The 19,846-nt window shown below is 39.8% G+C and overlaps 2 protein-coding genes across 11 annotated transcripts; one reads left to right on the top strand and one right to left on the bottom strand.

The window, feature by feature from the left end:
- The first annotated feature begins 71 nt into the window (after nucleotides 1-71).
- nphs2 (NPHS2 stomatin family member, podocin) lies at nucleotides 72-6,231 on the top strand. 9 transcript variants are annotated; one of them, XM_030434530.1, is made up of 10 exons: nucleotides 72-210; nucleotides 1,018-1,201; nucleotides 1,442-1,491; nucleotides 2,136-2,446; nucleotides 2,676-2,779; nucleotides 3,143-3,215; nucleotides 3,537-3,619; nucleotides 4,421-4,680; nucleotides 5,075-5,156; nucleotides 5,824-6,231. In XM_030434530.1, exons 4-10 carry the CDS (start codon nucleotides 2,137-2,139, stop codon nucleotides 6,031-6,033), a joined length of 1,122 nt encoding a protein of 373 aa, XP_030290390.1. In that variant the 5' UTR covers nucleotides 72-210; nucleotides 1,018-1,201; nucleotides 1,442-1,491; nucleotide 2,136; the 3' UTR covers nucleotides 6,034-6,231. The 9 variants fall into 9 exon arrangements, with proteins under 9 accessions (XP_030290390.1, XP_030290388.1, XP_030290394.1 ...); XM_030434528.1 differs by having other exon boundaries at nucleotides 2,077-2,446; XM_030434534.1 differs by lacking the exons at nucleotides 1,018-1,201; nucleotides 1,442-1,491 and adding an exon at nucleotides 4,907-4,923 and having other exon boundaries at nucleotides 2,077-2,446; nucleotides 4,421-4,542; nucleotides 5,075-5,147.
- Nucleotides 6,232-6,657: 426 nt separating this feature from the next.
- Nucleotides 6,658-19,314, bottom strand: axdnd1 (axonemal dynein light chain domain containing 1). 2 transcript variants are annotated; one of them, XM_030434522.1, is made up of 26 exons: nucleotides 19,081-19,314; nucleotides 17,440-17,597; nucleotides 17,256-17,359; nucleotides 16,995-17,088; nucleotides 16,310-16,395; nucleotides 16,134-16,190; nucleotides 15,818-15,926; nucleotides 15,310-15,431; nucleotides 14,947-15,087; nucleotides 14,668-14,772; nucleotides 14,262-14,382; nucleotides 13,927-14,028; nucleotides 13,630-13,796; nucleotides 13,426-13,495; nucleotides 12,630-12,864; nucleotides 12,134-12,338; nucleotides 10,926-11,019; nucleotides 10,137-10,327; nucleotides 9,846-9,927; nucleotides 9,143-9,277; nucleotides 8,583-8,657; nucleotides 8,179-8,220; nucleotides 7,756-7,860; nucleotides 7,546-7,637; nucleotides 6,950-7,104; nucleotides 6,658-6,855 (listed from the first exon to the last, which is right to left on the bottom strand). In XM_030434522.1, the coding sequence occupies exons 1-26, from the start codon at nucleotides 19,148-19,150 to the stop codon at nucleotides 6,740-6,742; spliced, it is 3,033 nt and encodes a 1,010-aa protein (XP_030290382.1). In that variant the 5' UTR covers nucleotides 19,151-19,314; the 3' UTR covers nucleotides 6,658-6,739. The 2 variants fall into 2 exon arrangements, with proteins under 2 accessions (XP_030290382.1, XP_030290383.1); XM_030434523.1 differs by having other exon boundaries at nucleotides 8,188-8,220.
- Between the last annotated feature and the right edge of the window lie 532 nt (nucleotides 19,315-19,846).

Below are 19,846 nucleotides of genomic sequence, written 5' to 3'. Positions count from 1 at the left end.
TCAGTTTATACGGAGTTGAGTTTCTATCCAACTTAATATAACAGGAGGCGTTAACTCTCGCAGTGACGTTACCGTGGCAGCAACGCCAACAAAGATCGTTTATTTCAGGAGGATCTCGAAGACGATCTCTGCCAGGTGAAGAGGAACAAAGAGGAAAACCTGTGAAGCCTACATTAAAACATAAACGGATACATGAGTAAGAATTTGACGGTGAGTTGTAATTATTGGATGAAAAGTCAAAAGTATTAAATAAAAGGTCATAATTGTGTGATAAAAAGTTGAAATTGTTAAATAAAAAGTAATTATTCTCAGGTTAAAGTCATAATTATGGGATAAAAAGTCAGAATTAAGAGACAAATAGTCTAAATTATAAGATAAAAGTCAACATTTAAATTTGAAATAAATAAATATACAATATATTCTTTCAATATTATTAAATAAATGTTGGCTTTTATTATTAACCATAGAAATCCTTGTTTTCATTGAGAGTAGTTTTTTTCCTTTAACTAGCAGAAGATGAGTTACTAGCTCAAAAGAAACAAAGCGGGAACCTCCTGGTACTGTGATTAAAATGATGTGTTTTCGTGTGAAGTTTCGAGACAGATCATCGTTTGAGTGGGCCTGCATGTATACATGTGCATAAAGTCTATGTCTTTCACATTATGTTTATGTGCAAATAAGTTAAATGAAAGTAAGTGTCCAGTGTCCAAAGGATAATGTTTCTTACTTATAAAATTTTACACTGAACTATAATTTATTCACTTTGATTCACACTTTTGGCATGGGCACCAGGGTCCTCCAGGGCTTACACTTCATGACCAGAGGCCCTTTCACCTGGGTTTGCTCACAGTTAAGCCTCCAATGCAGAAGAACATGTGGACCACAGAATTAATGTTCAGTTTAATAAGGACACAGTAAGGAGGATACTGTGTGTGTGTGTGTGTGTGTGTGTGTGTGTGTGTGTGTGTGTGTGTGTGTGTGTGTGTGTGTGTGTGTGTGTGTCTTCTATGAAAACAGAGAAATCAGCACTTGGGAGGCCTGAGTCTGCACATTCCCAATGAAGACAAACTGTGCCTCCCACCTGAGTTCCACTGGCACATTTGTCCCAGTATGCTGAATGCTGGACGACAAACCTCTCTGGATGGCACTGTGGAAGAAATGCAATCCCAACAAATGAACACAGAGGCATAACAAAAATAAGGTTGTGGAGGTTTTAATGCAATGTGACTGCATGTTTTGTATTTTATATGACATGCACTCAAATAGAAAGTTCTACACACAATCAAAGGCAGAATTAGTATAAACTTTTTCCTACCAAACGCACATTGGTGCTTGCCTCCACCAACTTTTCAAAGCTATTATGTCATTGGGGGTATCAGCCCTTGTATACCTATATATAGGGCACCTGGTGTATAATACATATCCCAAATTAAATCTGCAGATCATAGAAATCAGATCGAGCCGCCGAAAGGGAGGAAGATATGCTACCAAGTGAGAACAAATTAAAAATTTTATACTCAAATATTTGGGAAAATGTGTCTCTTTTTTAACTCTCTTAGTAGGGGAAATGTGGAGATGTGTCAGCATGGGGGATCAAGATCTTCCAACCTTAACAGTCAAAACAAAACACATTTTTGCTAATCATTAGTAAGGAATAATAGTTATAAATGAAAGGGCAAAAATTGCTGAGACAAAATCGTATAGCAATCCCTGTCTATTTTGATTTTTATGTGTGATTCTGAGAAAAAGAAGGAGAGAGATGGTCTGGAGTTGTTTGTAGATGACGTGAACATGAGAACTTATCAATATCTTGATATCTTTGTCATTATTATCTTTACTTTTACATACAATATCATGCTCATGAGGGTTCATTGACCTGAATTTATTTAAAAAACAGAGAGGGTGGTGTAAGAGGCACTCCCACCACCTCCCTCCCACGGTCAATTTACCATCTACGTATTCTGTCTGTTCATGACAGCAGACGGTAGCACGACTTACTCCAGCTCCAGAAGCCAAAATAAGCTACCCGCAGTCGTGAAAGCCAAATCATTCTCCTTCTTTTCTGTTTTCACCCAGGAAGAGAAACCTCCAGCAGAAACATCAGCACGCCATCACCCCTATGCTCTTTACTGCAGGATGGAGAAGTCTTCCAGTGTCCAGCCCAGTCATCCTCTAAAATCCAGAGTGACACCCAGGAAGGAGAGGGAGAAGGGAGCCTTGTTGCCTCCCAAAAGTCACCGACAGAGACCACCGAAGACGGGACGTGTCCCCCAGGCATCATCTGTAAGGCTGCACAGGGAGAAGCCAGAGACAAGCGAGGCAAAGATGGAGCAGGAGACAGAAGTGAAGGTGAAATCCTCCACTGTGGTGGACATAGACAGCATGAGAGAGGTTGAGGTCAAGGAGGAGAACCTGGGGCTCCTGGAGGCAGAAGACCAGGAGGACGGTAAGAGGAAGAAAAGAAATAAGAGATGACCTGTCTCAGAATATAGAGATATGTAATCCTGTGACCTGAAATCTCTTTTTTAAATGTTGAAATTGTTCAAGCATTAATTGTGGAAAACAAATTACAGATGATGAAATAAATCGAGCAAATTCATATGATGTATGTTTTGAGGGGAAGTGCTCGCTCAGTATCACAGTTACATAATCTTGGTTTGATATCTTCTCTACAGGTCTGAAGCGCAAGAACCTGGGGGTGTGTGAGTGGCTGCTGATGGTCTTCGTCTTGGCTTTGGTTCTTCTCTTCCTCCCTCTTTCCATCTGGTTCTGTGTCAAAGTAAGAGCTCCACCACAGACCAAACAGAAAAATTAACACTCAGACACTGAGAGGTTTCATGATGATCAAAACACTTTTTCCACCTTAAGTATTTTTCCAAAATTTGGAGAATTTATTGTATGTTGAAGATTTTTTGGCATGAAAATGGGCCAATTTAGGGAGACTCAAATCTTTCACCTATTATCCATTGCATTGTTTCTAATCCAATTAAATATCCTACTACTTTCTGACTACACTGTATGTAACTGTACTAAAGAATTGTATTAAGACCTTCCTACCTGTGTTATGTGTCAGTTGGATTGTCTACCCATCACCGTCATCCCTCTAAACAAACTGACCAGTGTTTGTCATTGTGATTGACAGGTAGTGAGGGAGCATGAGAGGGCTGTGATCTTCAGACTGGGTCACCTGCTGCGTGGAAGACCCAGAGGACCAGGTTGTCACCGATGACTGTAAACTTTTTTGCCCATTTGACGGCTGTGCTTTAAAATGAGTTTTTAAAATCTGTTTTACATTTAAGAAGTGACAAAATAATCGACATCCTATTTTCCGAGGGTCCGTCTCAATGTTGAATTAATGTTTTTGTTTTTTTTTGTTGGCTAGTGGGCATACAGTTCCATGAACCATTTGGACACCGCATAATTAGTTCAAATATTTTAGTCTGAGCTCTGCACATTCTCTACCAAAGGTCAGAGAAAAAACAAACAAAGTCGATGCTTGAAATCCATCCTTAGATCTTTCTATCTCCTCTCTCCAGGCCTTCTTTTCTTCCTCCCGGTCCTTGATGTGTGTCACAAGGTCGACATCCGACTGCAAATGCTGAAGGTTCCTCTTCACACGGTACAGATGAATAAGCACAAACACATCTGACATGCTCACATTTGCTTACATTATGTAAAAATAACAGAATGAACCGTATACTGTGTGAGCACTTTCTTTCTCCGAACACACAGTAAATCAGGACAGAAACTCACATTTACTGTCATCGTCGATTAATCAGTAGATTGTTTTCTTGATGAATCAACTATTTCATTTTTCTATAAAATGTCAGACAAACGAAACAACTGTCGATCAGTGTTTCCCAAAGACCAAGAAGACGTCTTCATTCCTCAAATGTCTTGTTTTGAGACAGAGGAAGAAAGAAACTTTAAACATTTAAGAATTCTTCCCCTTTTTATTAAAAAATGACTCAAACCCATTAATCGATATCAAAATGTTAATTTAATAGTTGAAAACAAATAGATTAATTGTCGCAGCTCTACAGTAGATATTTCAAAGGTAGTGAAACAAAGCTGTAAGAGTTTTTTCATGATATGAATTCCTTTTGTTGTCAGGTAAAATGCTTATTTATACGTAGGATCCCTCATTTTTAATATTTTTTCATAATATCAGCGTGGGGGCAAAACAACAAAAGAGGAAGTCAGTCAATTAAAGGAACTTGCTATTACTATTACAGAAGTTCTGAGATTCCAAGAGATTCTTTCACTGTGGTACCCTCACAGAGGGTTGCATTAAAGTAGGATTCCATCTTTATTACACTGTGTGAAGTCTCCCCTCCAACCAATTAATTTACCAGATGGTGAGGAGGATTTTATCGCATTGGACTGCTGACTGATATTTTCCTCATGCGTCTGTCCCCAGGTGGTTACAAAGGACTTGGTGAGGCCGGAGCTGAGTGCAGTGTGCTACTACCAGATAGAGAACGTGGCTTTGTGCAGCACAGCTCTGTCAAGTCTGACCACGGTGCTGCAGGCTCTGGTCCAGGCAGTCGTCCGAGACATTCTCGCCCAGCACACATTCAGCCACATCCTGCTGCACAGGAGCAAGATCGGACAGAAGATACAAGCAGCTGTTGACTCTGTCGCTTGCCGCTGGGGCATCAGGGTGGAGAGAGCAGACATGTGAGACTTGTAATGTATCTTTCTGCAGCTGCATCTGTTTGATTTAGTGAGTAACTATGAAGACTTGAAACCACAAAACAGCACTGCATCCTATGGCCGCGATGCATTCTGGTCTACATTGCGTAACTGCGGGTTTAGACTTTAATTCTGAGGTCCTGACAGCAAAACCTGATGCATAAAGCCGCTAAACAGAATCTAGATGATTTCTGAAGAAACATGTCAGCCCGAAAGTGGAAAAAAAAGGTTGAGTGCTTCTGAAAAATGCATCACTTTCTGCAAGGATTTTTCCTCTGCGTGCAGTGATTTTTCCGTGTAAAGAGTGAGGACGAATGTAGAGATTTGTAGCGCGCTGTGATCTTCCTGCTGACGAGGCTGGTGTTTGATTTTCTGTCAGAGACGAGCTCAGTTTTCCTCTGGAGTTACGGCAGAGTCTGGCTGCAGAGGCCCAGGCCACGAGACAACAGCAGGTCAGGAGAGTGAGTAGCTATACCAGCTTTTTTTATAACCTTATGTTTTGTATTCTATTGTTGTTTTTTGCTTTTTAAATGTTTATGGCTCAACGAATTCCAGTTTTTGTCAAAGATGGCATTTGACCAGAGATTAAACTACCCAAGAGACCCAATTTAAACTTTAGTTAAGATAGCTAACATAGCTATATGTACAAGTAATGTTTTTATTATTTAGCTATGGTCTTGTTTTATTTTGTAAATAATACCCTCATACATCATGTTTTCCTTTCTCTTCTGGTCTTTGTCTTTTTTCCCACCCTTTTTTGTGCTTACTTGTGTTTAGTTAATTTATCAGCCCCTCTGTATTTAAGTCTGTGTTTTTTTTACACTCTTTGTTGGTTTGCCTGTGTTTGCTTCAGTTCTTGTTCGCGCTTTTGTTCTCTGTGGCTTCCTGGTTCGTTCTGTTTACACTCTTTAGTTTTTCTTGGATTCTCCTTTGCCTGACAGCTTTTTGTCAGCTGTCTTTTTATTTCTTGTATTTTGGACTTTGTTATTAGAGCTTACTTTTTGTTTAACCAATACAGTGGTTCTTTAGCTCTGCCAACTGACGTTTACTACTGGCAGCCAGATTGTTTGTGCACTCTCAGCAGTATTTGCAGAGCACGTTTCAAACAGCAGTCCCTCTCTCCCGTAGGCAAAAGCAGCAGAAGGGGAGAGAGATGCCTGGGAGGGGTTCAGGGCTTCTCTACGTCTCCTCCACCCTGCCCTGGTCCTTCCGCTGCCCCCAGATCTCCTCAACGTGACCTCTGATCTCTCATCCTTACCACCCCCTCCTCCCCCGGCTGTGGAAGGAGACGGTGGCATGACCGAAGGAGATCCAGAGACAGACTCGCCAATGATGTGACGGACTGTTTTGAAATGACATGTAGTTATTGTTGAAGTAAATTGTCATAGTTAATTATTATTGAACACACAATGAGAGGGTAAGTCCGCAATTATCAGGTCGATGTGATTCAGATTATGTTAAAGAAAATTAACTTTAAGCCAATTTGTTTTGTTTAGTTAAGAAAGGTGAAGAATAAAAGTATCCTTACAAACATTATTATGATTGTGAATTAATTATTTCAATAATTTTGTCGGGTCCAAAATGGGTCTGTAGGTAAATTAGGTTTGTGTAATTTTTGTTGAAAATAAATGTCAAAAAAAGCCTGACTGTTTTAAATATAATGTCTTTAATTTTTGGAAGGAAACGAAACATCAAAAACAGCATCTGCAAAACCACAGCAAGCCATTTGATAAATGGTAGCATCGCTATATTCTCATAGACAAGCATTCTGAATATTGGAAAACATCCTGATACTGTCACTGCAGACATTTTATACAGGACAACAGCTCTGCTGAATGATGCTCCTTGTTTATATTTGTTTTTTATCCCTGTATCTTTAACTAGTTTTATGGGTGTGACTGTGATGGAGTGCAGGCAAATAGATGCTTCATCTTGTTACAACAGAGATGCATCAAACATAAAATCCTAAATCAATTTTTTTTAATAAATAAAGCCAACGGTTACTGGACGGTCCGGTACATACATATAAAGTTGTAACATCAGATCACCGTTTCTTGGTCTTTTTGGTGCTGCTCGTTGGTTTGACTTCAGCTGTGGTTTTCTTTGGAGAAGCTGGGGGTGTCACTGGTGGTGGGAGAGATGGTGGAGTATTCTTTTTCTCTGCAACAAAAAAAAGCATGTTTACGCTTTAATACTCTATTTTTGCATCTGTGCCTTAGTTTGAAGTTTATAGAAATGTTTGTTTATTAGGTACCTTCACTAATTTTGGGCTCCAGACTGGGCCCAGTCTCTGGAGAGACAACCTGCAGTTGTCTCTCCAGGTCCTGAATCTTCTCCAATGCTTCCTGCAGAGCTTCTTCTGCCTTAAAGGCTCGCTGCTCGGCACTCTGGACCCACAGCTCTGAATCACTGAAAGACACATGGAGAGAAATTGAACCTAGATGTCTTTTTCATATACACAATTCAAGACTCCCGACTCAGTGTGGCCATTATTTCCACAATCGATGATAGTTGATAATTACTGGATTTGATAGAAAATCTGATGGCAACTTGCCTATTAACTTGAGTCTGTGAGATATACAAACATCTTTTTGACTAGTTATCACAAGAAATACAAAAGCACGAATGTTCAGCCATTGTTTGCAGCTCAAAAGAGCTAGAGAGGGTTTAAAACGGTATATTAAAAACATCTTTGAATAACTGGATTTACATTTATATCATAATTAACATAAATAAAATAAATAACACTTTGGGAAAATAAGGGAAATATAACATTTTCACACTTTAAGGTGATGTGATCCATTTGCAGTATATTAAGTGTTACTTTCAACAACAAGAAAGTGAACTTACTTCAGATCCTGCTGCAGCAGTGCTACTGTGGTCAGATCACCAAAAGCTTTCTGGGCTTCATCTGTTGCCGGAGACACAACCAGCTCCTCAGTCTGACAGACAGACAGAAGGACAGACAGTCAGAGAGACAGACAGGCACTTTGCTCAGCTCTATACAATGTTAAAGACATGACATTAACACTAAAAAAGTGTGTGATATAATTTTCTGACCCCATTCAGGTGGACACTGCTCACTCCCAACTTTCTTTGCATAATGTGTCCATCATAACCAATTAGCCTCACCACTGGGCTCTTCTCACAGTCTGTTAGCTCCCCCTGCAGGACATCAACGACACTGTTAGTTTTGAATACCGTACAATAAATGCTCCCTTGATGAGACCCATTTAAAAAAAAACCCTGTTTTCCCCAGAAGTGTATTTATTTACTTATAACTTTAACACAAGTCTCAAAATTTCCAGATACTGCAAATACATGCTAACCTGAAGAAGCAATGAATTTGTTCCAGAGAAATACATGTTGTCTTTCACCACACAAAACGCTATAACCTTCACAATAAACCATAAATATCCAATTTCACTGTTGCTGACAAGCTCAGGATTTTTGCTTACACTGTACACTTCATGGAAATGATACCTGACAAACCTCTTGTTGTGTTTCATGTCCTTCAGCAGTGCACTGTGGAGAAACAAGAGTACCACACTCATGCATCTGTCATTATCATCATGATTTAGATTGATTTGGTAGCAGTTGTTTGATACCTTATCTACTGACGTTATCTTTCCAATAAATTATACTGCGTGCTATGCAATGAATCAAATACAAGCAGTTAAGAAAATACAAGCCAAACTACGTAATAGTTACTTATGCTGTAGTCAGTTGAATGTTTGGATAAACTTACATCTACAGTCTGGCCAATAACAAGAAACACACTCCAAAATTAGTTCAGAGTGTTATATGATCAGTCATATAAAACCCTGTTCCATTTTCTGTGTTGTTGAGGTTTCCACTTGTACTCCACAGCTGTTAATACGACTCACCTCTCTCCTATCTGCCTCAGTTACATCTTTTAATTCAGTGTCTGTTGTAGGCTCTGCTGAAACATCTTCCTTCACCTGTAAACACAGACAAATACACACAAAAGGCCATCATCAAAACAGAAAAATCTACATCACAAGGCTTTCAAGTCATTTATCCAATATTAAAGACATAACTAGGTTGAAATATATAAGCGATCACACTCATCTTCGGCAACTTTTAAAAAACAAAATCTCTTAATCTATACAAAACAAAAAGACATAAGTAGCATGGGATCATGGGAGTTGTTTGTATGCAAATCTATTGGTCTATTGGAGTCTCTCCTGGAAGGTATAGTGGCAGGCGACCATATAAAGTGCACTGTTACCTTGAATAAATCTAGGATTTTTCTGGGTTTGAACATAATGAAAGTACACAACTAAACAAAGTATATACTGTAACAAAGATCAACGCGTATCAACACATTTAAATGCAGTAATGTTACAAATTGTATTCTTGAAGTCATAGTTCAATTAATAGTAAATTCATTAGAACAAATCAGGTCTTTGAATCAGCTCCTCACCACAGTCTCCCTGCTGTCTTCTGGAGAGACAGCACTGCTTGATGCTGCAGCCGATCTGACAGGCGCCTCCACAGGACCACCTTTCACTCCTGAGAGCAGGATCATACAGGTCTCCATCCAATTACTGCACTCTGTCTGAGGACACAAACACAACACAGGTGTAGTTGCTCGGTTGACTTTACCCTAGACTGTAACTGCACTATGGCTCCCTCTTCTGGAATTATTTAATTCTTGTAAACACAAGAGGAACAGGGAGCTGTGTTTTCAACTCTGATGAGTGAATAAAGCTGTAAAGTCAAATCAAACTATTTATAAACACATGTGTAAAAGTATGGTATGTACTAATAATGTGTAATATACCTTTAACATTGCATGATTAAGTTGATTTTGTAAGCATTTAAGCAACCACCATTACAACCCTTCTTTATCCTAAACATATTGTTGTGTGCCACAAAATGGCAGTGGGTCATTTATTTTATAGTTCAGCATAAAAAAAGTCAGGACAAATGATTTTTTTTTCTTACACCCATCCACTGTGCAGATGTAAAATACAAGAAGAAGCCTCTCTCTTGGGTTTACCAGTGTGCCTCAAGCAATTGTTATAGCAATAGTTATAACAATAGCACTGTAAAACACACAGCCCTGATGTTGCCATCATTCCTTTGCTTTAGGTATTATCATTCAGTATTAGAACATTGTTTACCTGCAGCTTCATGCACTCATTCATCTCATTTTCACCCTCAGCTTCACCCGGATTCTGCTCCTCCAGAATCTGCTTGCAAGAGCTGGAATTAAAAAAAAAAAGTTTCCGAATGTGTAAATTCTGGAGAAAAATCTACCTCTATTGATCCTCAGGTTGTGTCAAAGTCACTTTTAATGTTAAAGCAACTAAAAATACTTCAGCCATGGCATCATTTCTGTGTGTTGTTAGTTATTATGTGTATTTCACTGAGGGTTATCTCTGAACTCTGTGTTATTAGCTGTTTAAGTGTACCTCGTGACGTATTTGCAAAAATAGTCCAGTTTCTCAGCCAGCATCTTGGCATCCTCATCCAGTCTCTGTGGTGAGATGTCGGTCATGTACTGGTGTTCCTGTTCTTGGTTAGGGTCCTCGATATCATCAGGTACCATGAGGAGCAACAGATTCAGCATCCAGCGGGTCTGAGCCATGTGAATGGAAGTGACCTGTAGGAGAGGAAATGCTGAAACTCAGGACACCATCACAATGTTTTGAATGAAAATGTATTTTGAGATCACCAGTTTCCTTCTCCTATACAACCACTGTGAACATGTCTCTGATCAAGGAACCACAAGGACTGAAATCACAGCTGCTCTGTTGCTCAGAGATACTTAGTATGAAACAACTATATGAATGTGAGAAAAGCAGTTATTGGAAAAGATTAACAATAACTAGGTTATACAAAGAAAGAGAAAATCAATCTGAAGTTGGCAAGAAGTACCTGGTATTATGTGGGGTAAATGGCAAAGACCCACAGGATAAATGTTTAGAGCTCAGGAAGTGAAACTGACAGTAAACAGAACAGGGCAGAGAGAGGGAAACCATGCAGAGTGAAAACGAGAGAAGTGAAGTGATTAAACAGATCTCAAAATAGTTAAACATCAAATGCTAAAGTTTGAATGAAAATGACATAATTGGCTTAAATCTTAAATATTACAGAACATTTTTGCACTATTGCTGAAGTGATCTCCCAGTATTTTGCAACAGTTTCAAAATGTGCGTAAACCTCCCTTGATAGTTTGACTGAGCCTGGTTGGTACTTACCTCCTCACTGAGTCTCTGACTCTCACCCTCAGTGAAGTTGGACAGGCTGGTTATGAACTCTTGCACTCTGTTGAACACCTTTTCTGTCGCTCTGCTGTTTGAACAAACAAACAAACAGAACAAAAACAAAAAGTAAATATTTCAATTTCAATATAAAAACACAGGTAGCATTGAATTCTCTCTAAATATGTATTTTTTTTCTTTTTTTTAACATGCTCATTGATAAAAGAGTAGTTCAATCTTATTTTCTAGGGCTGGCAAACGATTAATTTTTTTAATCGCGATTAATCGCATTTTGTCCATAGTTAACTTTAAGCTTTTGGTGAGGGGAGGGGGGGGGGTTGGCTCTCTGCATCTGCCATGTGTTTGGCTTGCAAATGATATTTGAGACTCGACGTACTTCAGTGGTAACTCTTTTCATGTCGACAGTATGTGCAGATAAATTTTGTCCTATCGACCGAACCATCTGGCAGTGTTTTGAAAGTGAATTTGCCGTTCATAAGTCCTTTCTCCATTTCCTTTCACTTTCGCTTTTCAGTCCACCGTGTTTTTCCCGAACAGCCAACCCTGCTTCTTCTTCTTCTGATTCCCTTTCTTATTCTTCTGCCACCCTCTGGATCAAGACTACAGGTGCCATCGACGGCCATAAATCATACCATGCGCATTTCTTTTTTTTAAAAATACCGAGCGTTAATCGCGCGTTTAAAAAATTAACGGTGTTAAGAGGATGTTGCGTTAACGAGTTATTGACGCGTTGACAGCCCTATTATTTTCTTATCTTAACTCTAACAAAAGCCTCTCCACGAAATGTGTAAATAGACACTTATAACAATAAGTAGAGATTAAACTTACAGGTAAAAGGCAACACAGAAAAAGCATTCACACATAGCATAAGCAAATATTTGTTGCTTTGTTGATTAAGAACTTTCTTACTATAGATCACAATTTACTGAAAAGCCTTTTTGAATGAAATGTATTCATATTTGAATATGCATATTCTAAATACAGAATACAAACTTTCTTGTACTGAAGAACATTCAAAACTTTCCACTAATTTAACTACTGAAATTTTGATAAATAAGGGACTTTTTTTTTTACCAACTTTTAACAAAAATTGATTAGTGTATATAATTGTAATTGTACTCAGACGATACATACTGTTTGTGACTCCAAATCGGGATAGTAAGTGTCTGAATAAAAAAACATACTTTGTGTCATCTTTCTCGTTCTCTGTCTGCATGCTGGAGATGTTCTGCAAGGCTTTTTCAGCCAAAGTCTGCCAGCTGCTCAGGGCCATCTCCAGCTTCAGCCAATCAGAGGCGGACATCACTTCTGGCCGACCAATCACTGTGTCGAGCTTGGAAACCCAGGACTCCATCAACCTGAGCAGTGATGTGATCTGTCCGTGGATCCCTGAAACAGCATGAAGGGATTTAGTTTCAATTCTATCCTACAATTGACTATAACTTGTGTGAGCGTGTTTGTCAAGACCAAACCATGACACTCACCAAGATCATGATTTTGTAGCTGTCAGGAGTTCTGTTTGTTTACAGATATCCATTTGGACTACAGTCAAGCAAAAACTGAAGTAGTGAAAGCGAAAGAGTATAGCTGCTTACCGGATGACAGGTGTCAGAATCAGCTTTTAGCTCATTTATAATTTATCACAAAACTTCTCAGAATTGTATCTTTATCAGCCCTCACCACTCTCTCCGCTGACTTGCGTGTCCAGCTGTTTGAGGAGCTCAGGTAGGACCCTGTCCAACTCTCTTAAGACCTGTTGGCTTCCAGGGGTTTCACCATTAGGAGCAGGATGTCGTCTGAACAGCTGAAGGCTCATATCCAGCCATCTTTCCTGGATGCAGCCAATCTCGCTCAGTGTCTGCTTGCAGCAAAGCAGCTTCTCACCTTCATAGAGCTCAGACTGGAGGGCCAACGTCTGCAGAGAAACCGAGCACAGAGAAAGATTTTAAGACAACAAAGGGAATATGCTTTTGACACACCATGTGACCCGAATGTCAGCATATCCACTACTAGATAGTTGAAATGAAATCCAAACAAAGGCTGCCAAAATGGACACTGCCTTATGACACTAAAAATTTATCCTTAAGGACGGTTATCTATGCAGATAACTTTTTGTCTTTTCTGTTCGCCTTTGCCTTTGTTTTACATGACATTATGTGATGCACAAGAAAAGTAGTTTGCAAACTTGTTATTAGCTAATCCAAGGGATCCAAATAAATAAATAATTAAAGCCAGTGGTGGACAGGTATAAGATATGTGAGATGAAAGTTATGGATGACAAGTGACGATAATCAAAAGATATATCGAGACGAGATGATGTGATTGGATCAACAACAAGAGTCTTGATGTATCAAATGCGATACTGTCAAACATAAGAGACATAAGATGGATGATAAAGCTAAGATACATCTGACAGATAACATTAAAGTCCAAGAAAAGAAAGACACAAGCAGAGGGAATACATGTACTGTCTTACATTCAACCACTCCTTCAAGTCAGCATGGATCTTTTCCAGTGAAGCTTTCTCATGTTTTGGGTCAGGACACCTTGAAGTAGAGAAGGAGGATAAAAATCTTTAAATAAGATTCTATTATGTTTTCTTCGTCTAAAGGAAATGTAAAAGTATAGATAATCATAAAAACATAAAATAATCTCTTTTAGAATCTAGGCTTGCCCTTACTTGTTTTGTGCTGTGCAGAAGTGGAGCCACTTTGCGATGCCTTGCTGGATGCCACTGAGCTCTTCCCGCTGAGCTTGCTCAGTCCTCCTCAGCTTGGACATGAAAGCAGTCAGCTGCCCTTTCCAGTACTCAGTAAACTCCATGATGGTATTCAAGTTCTCTGTGTCCTACAGCAGGATGTCAATGTCATAGTCAGAGTGCAATTGAAGCGATGGTAACAAAAAGTCATGTGTTGGTTTTAGCGTTTTTGAAAGGAATACAATAGAAAATATTAAGAAATAGGAAATGCATTGTTACCTTTGAGGAGAGGTAAAGGCTGCAGTGCTCCGCTGTCTTGGACCAGCTCTGCTCGGTGATATGCAGCTGACTGATAAGGTGCAACTTCTTCACACGAACCACCTGACAATCACAGAAAGAGACACTGAACTAATTCGTAACAACTTCAATTGCTACTGTTTTTAGCAAGCAGCTTTAAGGTGATAATTTGATTGTTATCACCCAAAAATTATAGTAACAAAATTAAAGTTAATGCTCTTTTGATTCCACAACCAAAGTCAGTTAATCTATGATTTATTCATCATAACAACACAAAACCATCACATGAAGTTAACAAAGGACAGTCCAGTTGAAACCTTGAGGGCGAGGCAGAGGGTGAGCTGACTCCAGTAGGCTCTCTCCTCAGTCATCTGGAGCAGCTGAGCCTCAAGGCGACCCCTCTGCAGCTCATACAGCTCATGGTAACCCTGGACCACACTGAGAAGAGATCATGAGGGGGAACACCAACTCACATTTTGTACTTTTGCACTGTGTGCTTATGATCCATCTCAGAAGAAAATGTTTAGAAAATAGTTCTTTTTTCCTCTCTCACTGCAAACACTTATTTGAGTCTTTAAAAGTGAAGCAATGATTAAGGAACCATTTAGCTTGAAATAAAACACTCAGCAGATAAATATGTACATAATGATGACATCATTCTGTTGAATTATTTGAATTAATAAACTTGAGGAAAATGCGACTTGGACCGAATGAGGGACTGACTCTGAGTTGGTGTGAGTCTGCTTCAGTGCCCCGGCCAGCTGCTGGTGAGCATGCTCCGCTTGCTGGGAAACAAAGGCATCATGGTCTCTGATTCTGGACAGTTCCCTGTGAAGAGGACATACACACATAAATACACAAACACAGAGACACACAGAAATGAGTGTAGACACTGCACACTGCATTGTAATTGTTCGCTTCTTGAGTTGCAACAGTATCACTCTACCAGTTCACAGTATTTTATTTAACATGACCCAGCAGTCCGACACCTAACCAACGTACGTGCTAAGCTGCTGCATGGATGTCCTGACATGATAGATCTCCTCGGTGAGCCGACGGTCCAGAGCCCGCTGTGCAACTGTCTCAGTGTGCAGAGCCTTCAGACAGCGGGGGATTCGCTCGAGCAGGGATTGGTAGCGCTGTCTGGACAAACGAACACAAGAGTTTCTGGGAGCAAAGCCTTCCTGGGTCATTACTGGAAAAGATTCCCGAAACCATCATGTTTAAATGTTTTGAGGTAAATAAAAAGTAATTATAATACACTTAAGTTCCTATTTACATCAATATTTCCACAATCTGATTTGAAGTGGTTTCAATTCCTTCATCAACTGCTGAGGTTTTACCATTTAAAAGAAACCTGCTAACCTGAGTTTGGAGAGCAACTGTCCTCTCTCAGCACAGCTCACGCTGACCTGCCTGATCAGTTCATGGAAAACAATGTTGTAGATGTTCTGCTCCACCTGTACCATGTTCAGTAGACCCTCCATCTGTAAGACATTTCAATGTACTGATTCAAATATCTGTAGATGACTACAATCTTATTAGAATCTCATTTTTCATATACATATACTCAAATGTTGCTGTTGTTATAACAGAAAACATTACAAGCAGCGAGTAACACACTGATCAACACGTCTTGTTCTTGTCAGTGTTAAACAGAGGACCTTCATCTCATAAGGATAGGAAACTTGACCTGTGGTACTTTTATGTAATTTGTTCATGATATTTTGCACTGTTTTGTTCCATTTTTGCTTTAAAAGTTGTCCCATTACTTTTTATATTATGTACGTGAATGCAAGACAGCACAACTGCCATACAGCCATAGAGGCACAGAGCGCTCTATTTTTTTGTTGAAGCTGTTTGCCTGTCTTACCTGGGAGAGCTCAGTCAGCTCCTCACTCTGCTGATCCACTCCGGCCTTCAGCAGCATGTCGTCCATCATACTCATCAGCTGGATCACTTCAAGTCTGCCACTGGGCCTCCTGAACACACAGAAGACACACACGTCCGTATCACTACACAGTTAGCGTCTTTCCTTGACAACAACCCTCATCATATTGGGACTTTGCCTACCTAGTGGTACACTTCCTACAAATGAGCTGTAGCACTGTTTCAGACAACACAATCTTTCATTGAATTCAACACGACTAAGGTTTATATGTGAATTAAATTTGCATTTTTGAACTCACAGGGAGGGGAAGACCCGTAGCTTCTGCTCATCGTCCTGCAGCTGCACTGTGAAGGAACTGAGGAACAGAAGCAACAGGGGGGTTGACAGGAAAACTAAATCCCAGTTTGACAATGGCAATATGAGGGTGCAGACTTAACATTAATCCAGTGGATGAAAATAATGAAGCAGGCTCACTCCTCATAGAACTCAAGGCACCGCAAGCCTTTGTTTTTCACAATACGATATTCTTCCGGGATCAGACTCTCTGAGACACTCGTGTTCTGAAAAACAGAGTGGCAGAGTCAGTATCACCGCACACTGTATCCTTGTGTCCATGTATAGATGAATACAAGGTGAAAAGAGCTATTACGATAAATCAGATATTGTTTTAGGACAACTATCAAACCTACAAGTACTGTACAGGCAAACTGTACTTTGAATCAACATGGTATCCCTGAAGATCCCTAAAATACTAAAACTTGAAAACTGAAAATAAGGCGTGTACTCAGGATGATTGATGATGATGATCTTGAAGGATGACTTCTGAAGATTTTTAGAATATCGTTGATGCTGGAAGATTTTGTTGATTTTATTGACATAATTTAAATAAGAGGTGTTACGTTGGTCATTTTTAGTTATTTTATTTAACCCTTATTTGGCAGGATAGTCATCATTGTATTGATTTATTCTGTCCTGATTATCATTATCCTTGTTCACTTAAGTAGTGCTGCTGAGCAGACAGTATGTTCTTTAATGTTTGTTTGTAACCTTTTATGGCGTACTCTATACCTCAAAACCAATGGCCCTTCAGGAACAAATAAAGTCAAAGTCGAACCTGAACTTGAAAAAGGCCAGAGAATAGAAAGCTGAAACAGCTCACCTCCGTGTCACCAATGCCACTCCTGTCAGTCAGTGGTGGGAGGGGTGCTGTCTTTTTCTGGGTTACCATAGCGTCGCACAGAAAGGAAATATCCCTGAATAGAAAAAAAACATGGACATTTAGCTGTTAACTAACTTCAGACAAAAACATTTATTAGGCTATTGCTATGTCTGTAATCACTGATACAGTGCATGTTTTACTAGATATTTAAAGAGACTTCGGAAGCTTCATCGGCAATGTTTATACTCTACAGTAGCTGACCTGCCAGCTCCAGTCATGGACGTCGGATGCTCCAGAAAGTATTTGTATTTCTGTCGCCCAAGCGGGTGATGCCAGACTGCGTCGGGTCGCCTGATTCCACAGCCCTGTACACAAGATCATCTTAGGAACACTGGTGCAAACTAAATTGAGCGATGCAGATAAAACCCTCTTGGTCTGAATGTACCTTGCAGCGTTGATGGTGTGCAGTTTGCCCCAGTGTGGTCCTGTTGCAGACAGTCGAGGTAAGGCTGACCTCCAGTTCATCTGGGATGATCTTGTTGTTGACAGGAGGAAGCTGTGTCCTCCTACTCTCTGCTGGGACTTGAGAATTCAGTTCCACAACTGAGAAAAATAAAATCAAAGTCAAACGAACCAGTAGGTCAGACCTCGACCTTGTCAGACCGAGAAGGTCTCACCTTGGCATGATTGGATGGTACGTATATGCAGTTTGACGTTTCCATAAAGACATGTCCATATTTCCATCTCTCAGGCTTTCCATATTTGCATGACATATCCAGAAAACTTGGATGGAGGATGGGGGTAGATCAGAGTCCAGAGTAGATCCCATTAAAGCAACACTATGTAACTTTTTTACCTTAAAATAACAGCTTCAAAATCATAGTGTCTTGTTATAGTGTGAATGTCGTCTCTGTCTCAGCCACTCGGAGAGGTTTCGAACACAGCGTTACATACATTTTTATCTTAATTACAAGTTTTCAAGAAGTAGCACTGTTATTTAGCACCTACATTGTGAATTACAAATTGTTGCACTCAGAAACTGCGGGTGACGCCAAATCACACAAAATGCCAATTCCTACATAATGTTACCTTCACTTAACTAGCTTGGATAAAGGGACGGAACCAGGATTTTTTTTCTCACTCTCTCAGCAGGGGTTGAAGCGAATTCAGTGGTCTGTCCACCGACCATGGTTGCTTTACATGGACCACTGGTCGGTAGCACTAGGAGTGCACGGCAGACCAAGCCAGCTAACTTCCAGTTTAGCACCTGGCTATCTTGAACGGGGATAACATAATCAAACTTGAATGACTCTAATGACCATAGAGTGTGCACACTAGAGACCTTCGCCAACCGAGACAGCTAACTTCCAGTTTAGCACCCAGCCAATTTACAAGAGTAAACAACAGTTTAATCCTGCAGCTCTTATAGACTTTCCAAATGTTATTGGACCAAATGGCTCAAATACCGACAGTGAGATGAGTCATCTCAACATTCATAATGTTAGCTTACTGAAAAAAAGTACTTTTGGGCCCCAGTGCATCACGTGCTGGCAACGCTGTTTGCGTAATAAATGTCAGAGATGTTAATCCTTATTTTATTCAATATACACTATCATCAAAATGTCAGGGATCATAGTAATTAGCTTATTTAATATACTTTGTCATTGTTTATGCATATATTGTTATTGTTGCACCATATAGTCCAGTTTCTATCTATCTATCTATCTATCTATCTATCTATCTATCTGTCTGTCCGTGAGTGGTCCAGACCTACCTCCACAACAAGCAAAAAAAAGTCCTTGGTTCAACTAACTATTCGTGTGTTTTTCCTGCCATTTTATATCCAATGATTGTAGCTTCCATCCTTGTCCATTCTTGGTCAAGTTTAAGAGTAAAAGCGAGACTTTTAATCATGAATGCAAAACTTTGAAGCTGTTGTATCAGTCCAGTTGTGTGAAGTGATGTGTGTTGTGACATTGTATGAGCACTGTCGTTAACCTTCAGTGTTTCCATGATCCACCTGCTGCCAGCTGAGCCCTGTAACGTTAAGCTAACCTCCCGCACTGACTGCACACAGTGACGTTACCTCTGGTGTCCAGTGGTCGGTCCGGCCTCGATGAACTTGGCGCTGAAGTGGCCCTCATGGACGCAGACATCCTGGACTCACGGTGGAGATGTTGCAGTCAGGTTTGGGCAATACTATTGTGACACTTACACGAAGTAAGGAGCCGGTTTTATCCGCCAGGAGAGAGAGAGAGAGAGAGAGAGAGCCGTCTGCTCCACTCTGACTTCAGCCTCGACTTCCTGGTCGCGTTGCCATGGAAACGCCTCCCGTGGTCACTCCGCACAGTGAAACACGTGATTAAACGTCATTATTGTAAATAGATAAACTTTTTTAAAACACACCTGCGAGCTATTCTTTATCTTGTAATCGCTACAGTGTAAACAGACATGGTACTTTTAATGAAGTGGACCCCAATTAAATACAATGACTACAAAATCTACATGAATATACATCATAACTGCTATCTGTATATTTACTGGAGTCCCAACAGCACAGAGTAATGATAGGATGCATGCACTGTGATATGGATGAGATCACATCTACATTATTCAGCTACTGTAATATGTCAGCAATTTTGTTCATAATCAGGAATAAAAAAACCCATTCATACATTTTTTTTATTCTATTTATCTATATTTAAAACTATTTTTCAAATCAATATTTCAAGCTTGATTTAGCTATGATTTAGTTAGTTCCATTTCTATTGCATTTTAATTCTTAACTGATGAATAATTCATATCAAGATGATATTACATCGCGAAATTTGCTACTACTGGAATATGTCATG

The sequence above is a fragment of the Sparus aurata genome, chromosome 11 (assembly GCF_900880675.1).
Source record: "Sparus aurata chromosome 11, fSpaAur1.1, whole genome shotgun sequence".
Taxonomy (NCBI): Eukaryota; Metazoa; Chordata; class Actinopteri; order Spariformes; family Sparidae; genus Sparus; species Sparus aurata.
Note: the sequence above shows the minus strand (reverse complement) of the source record. Positions and strands in the feature narration are given on the sequence as shown.

Bases quoted from the DNA above. Each gene is read 5' to 3' on its own strand.
- nphs2 (XM_030434525.1), top strand. The intron at 2,780-3,142 runs GTAAGAGCTCCA...TGTGATTGACAG, and splicing joins CCATCTGGTTCTGTGTCAAA to GTAGTGAGGGAGCATGAGAG. The intron at 4,681-5,074 runs GTGAGACTTGTA...ATTTTCTGTCAG, and splicing joins AGGGTGGAGAGAGCAGACAT to AGACGAGCTCAGTTTTCCTC.
- axdnd1 (XM_030434522.1), bottom strand. From the start codon at position 19,150: ATGTCTGCGTCCATGAGGGCCACTTCAGCGCCAAGTTCATCGAGGCCG. The intron at 11,020-12,133 runs GTATGTTTTTTT...TTGTTCAAACAG, and splicing joins AACGAGAAAGATGACACAAA to CAGAGCGACAGAAAAGGTGT. The intron at 7,105-7,545 runs GTAAGTTCACTT...TGTGTCTTTCAG, and splicing joins CTGCTGCAGCAGGATCTGAA to TGATTCAGAGCTGTGGGTCC.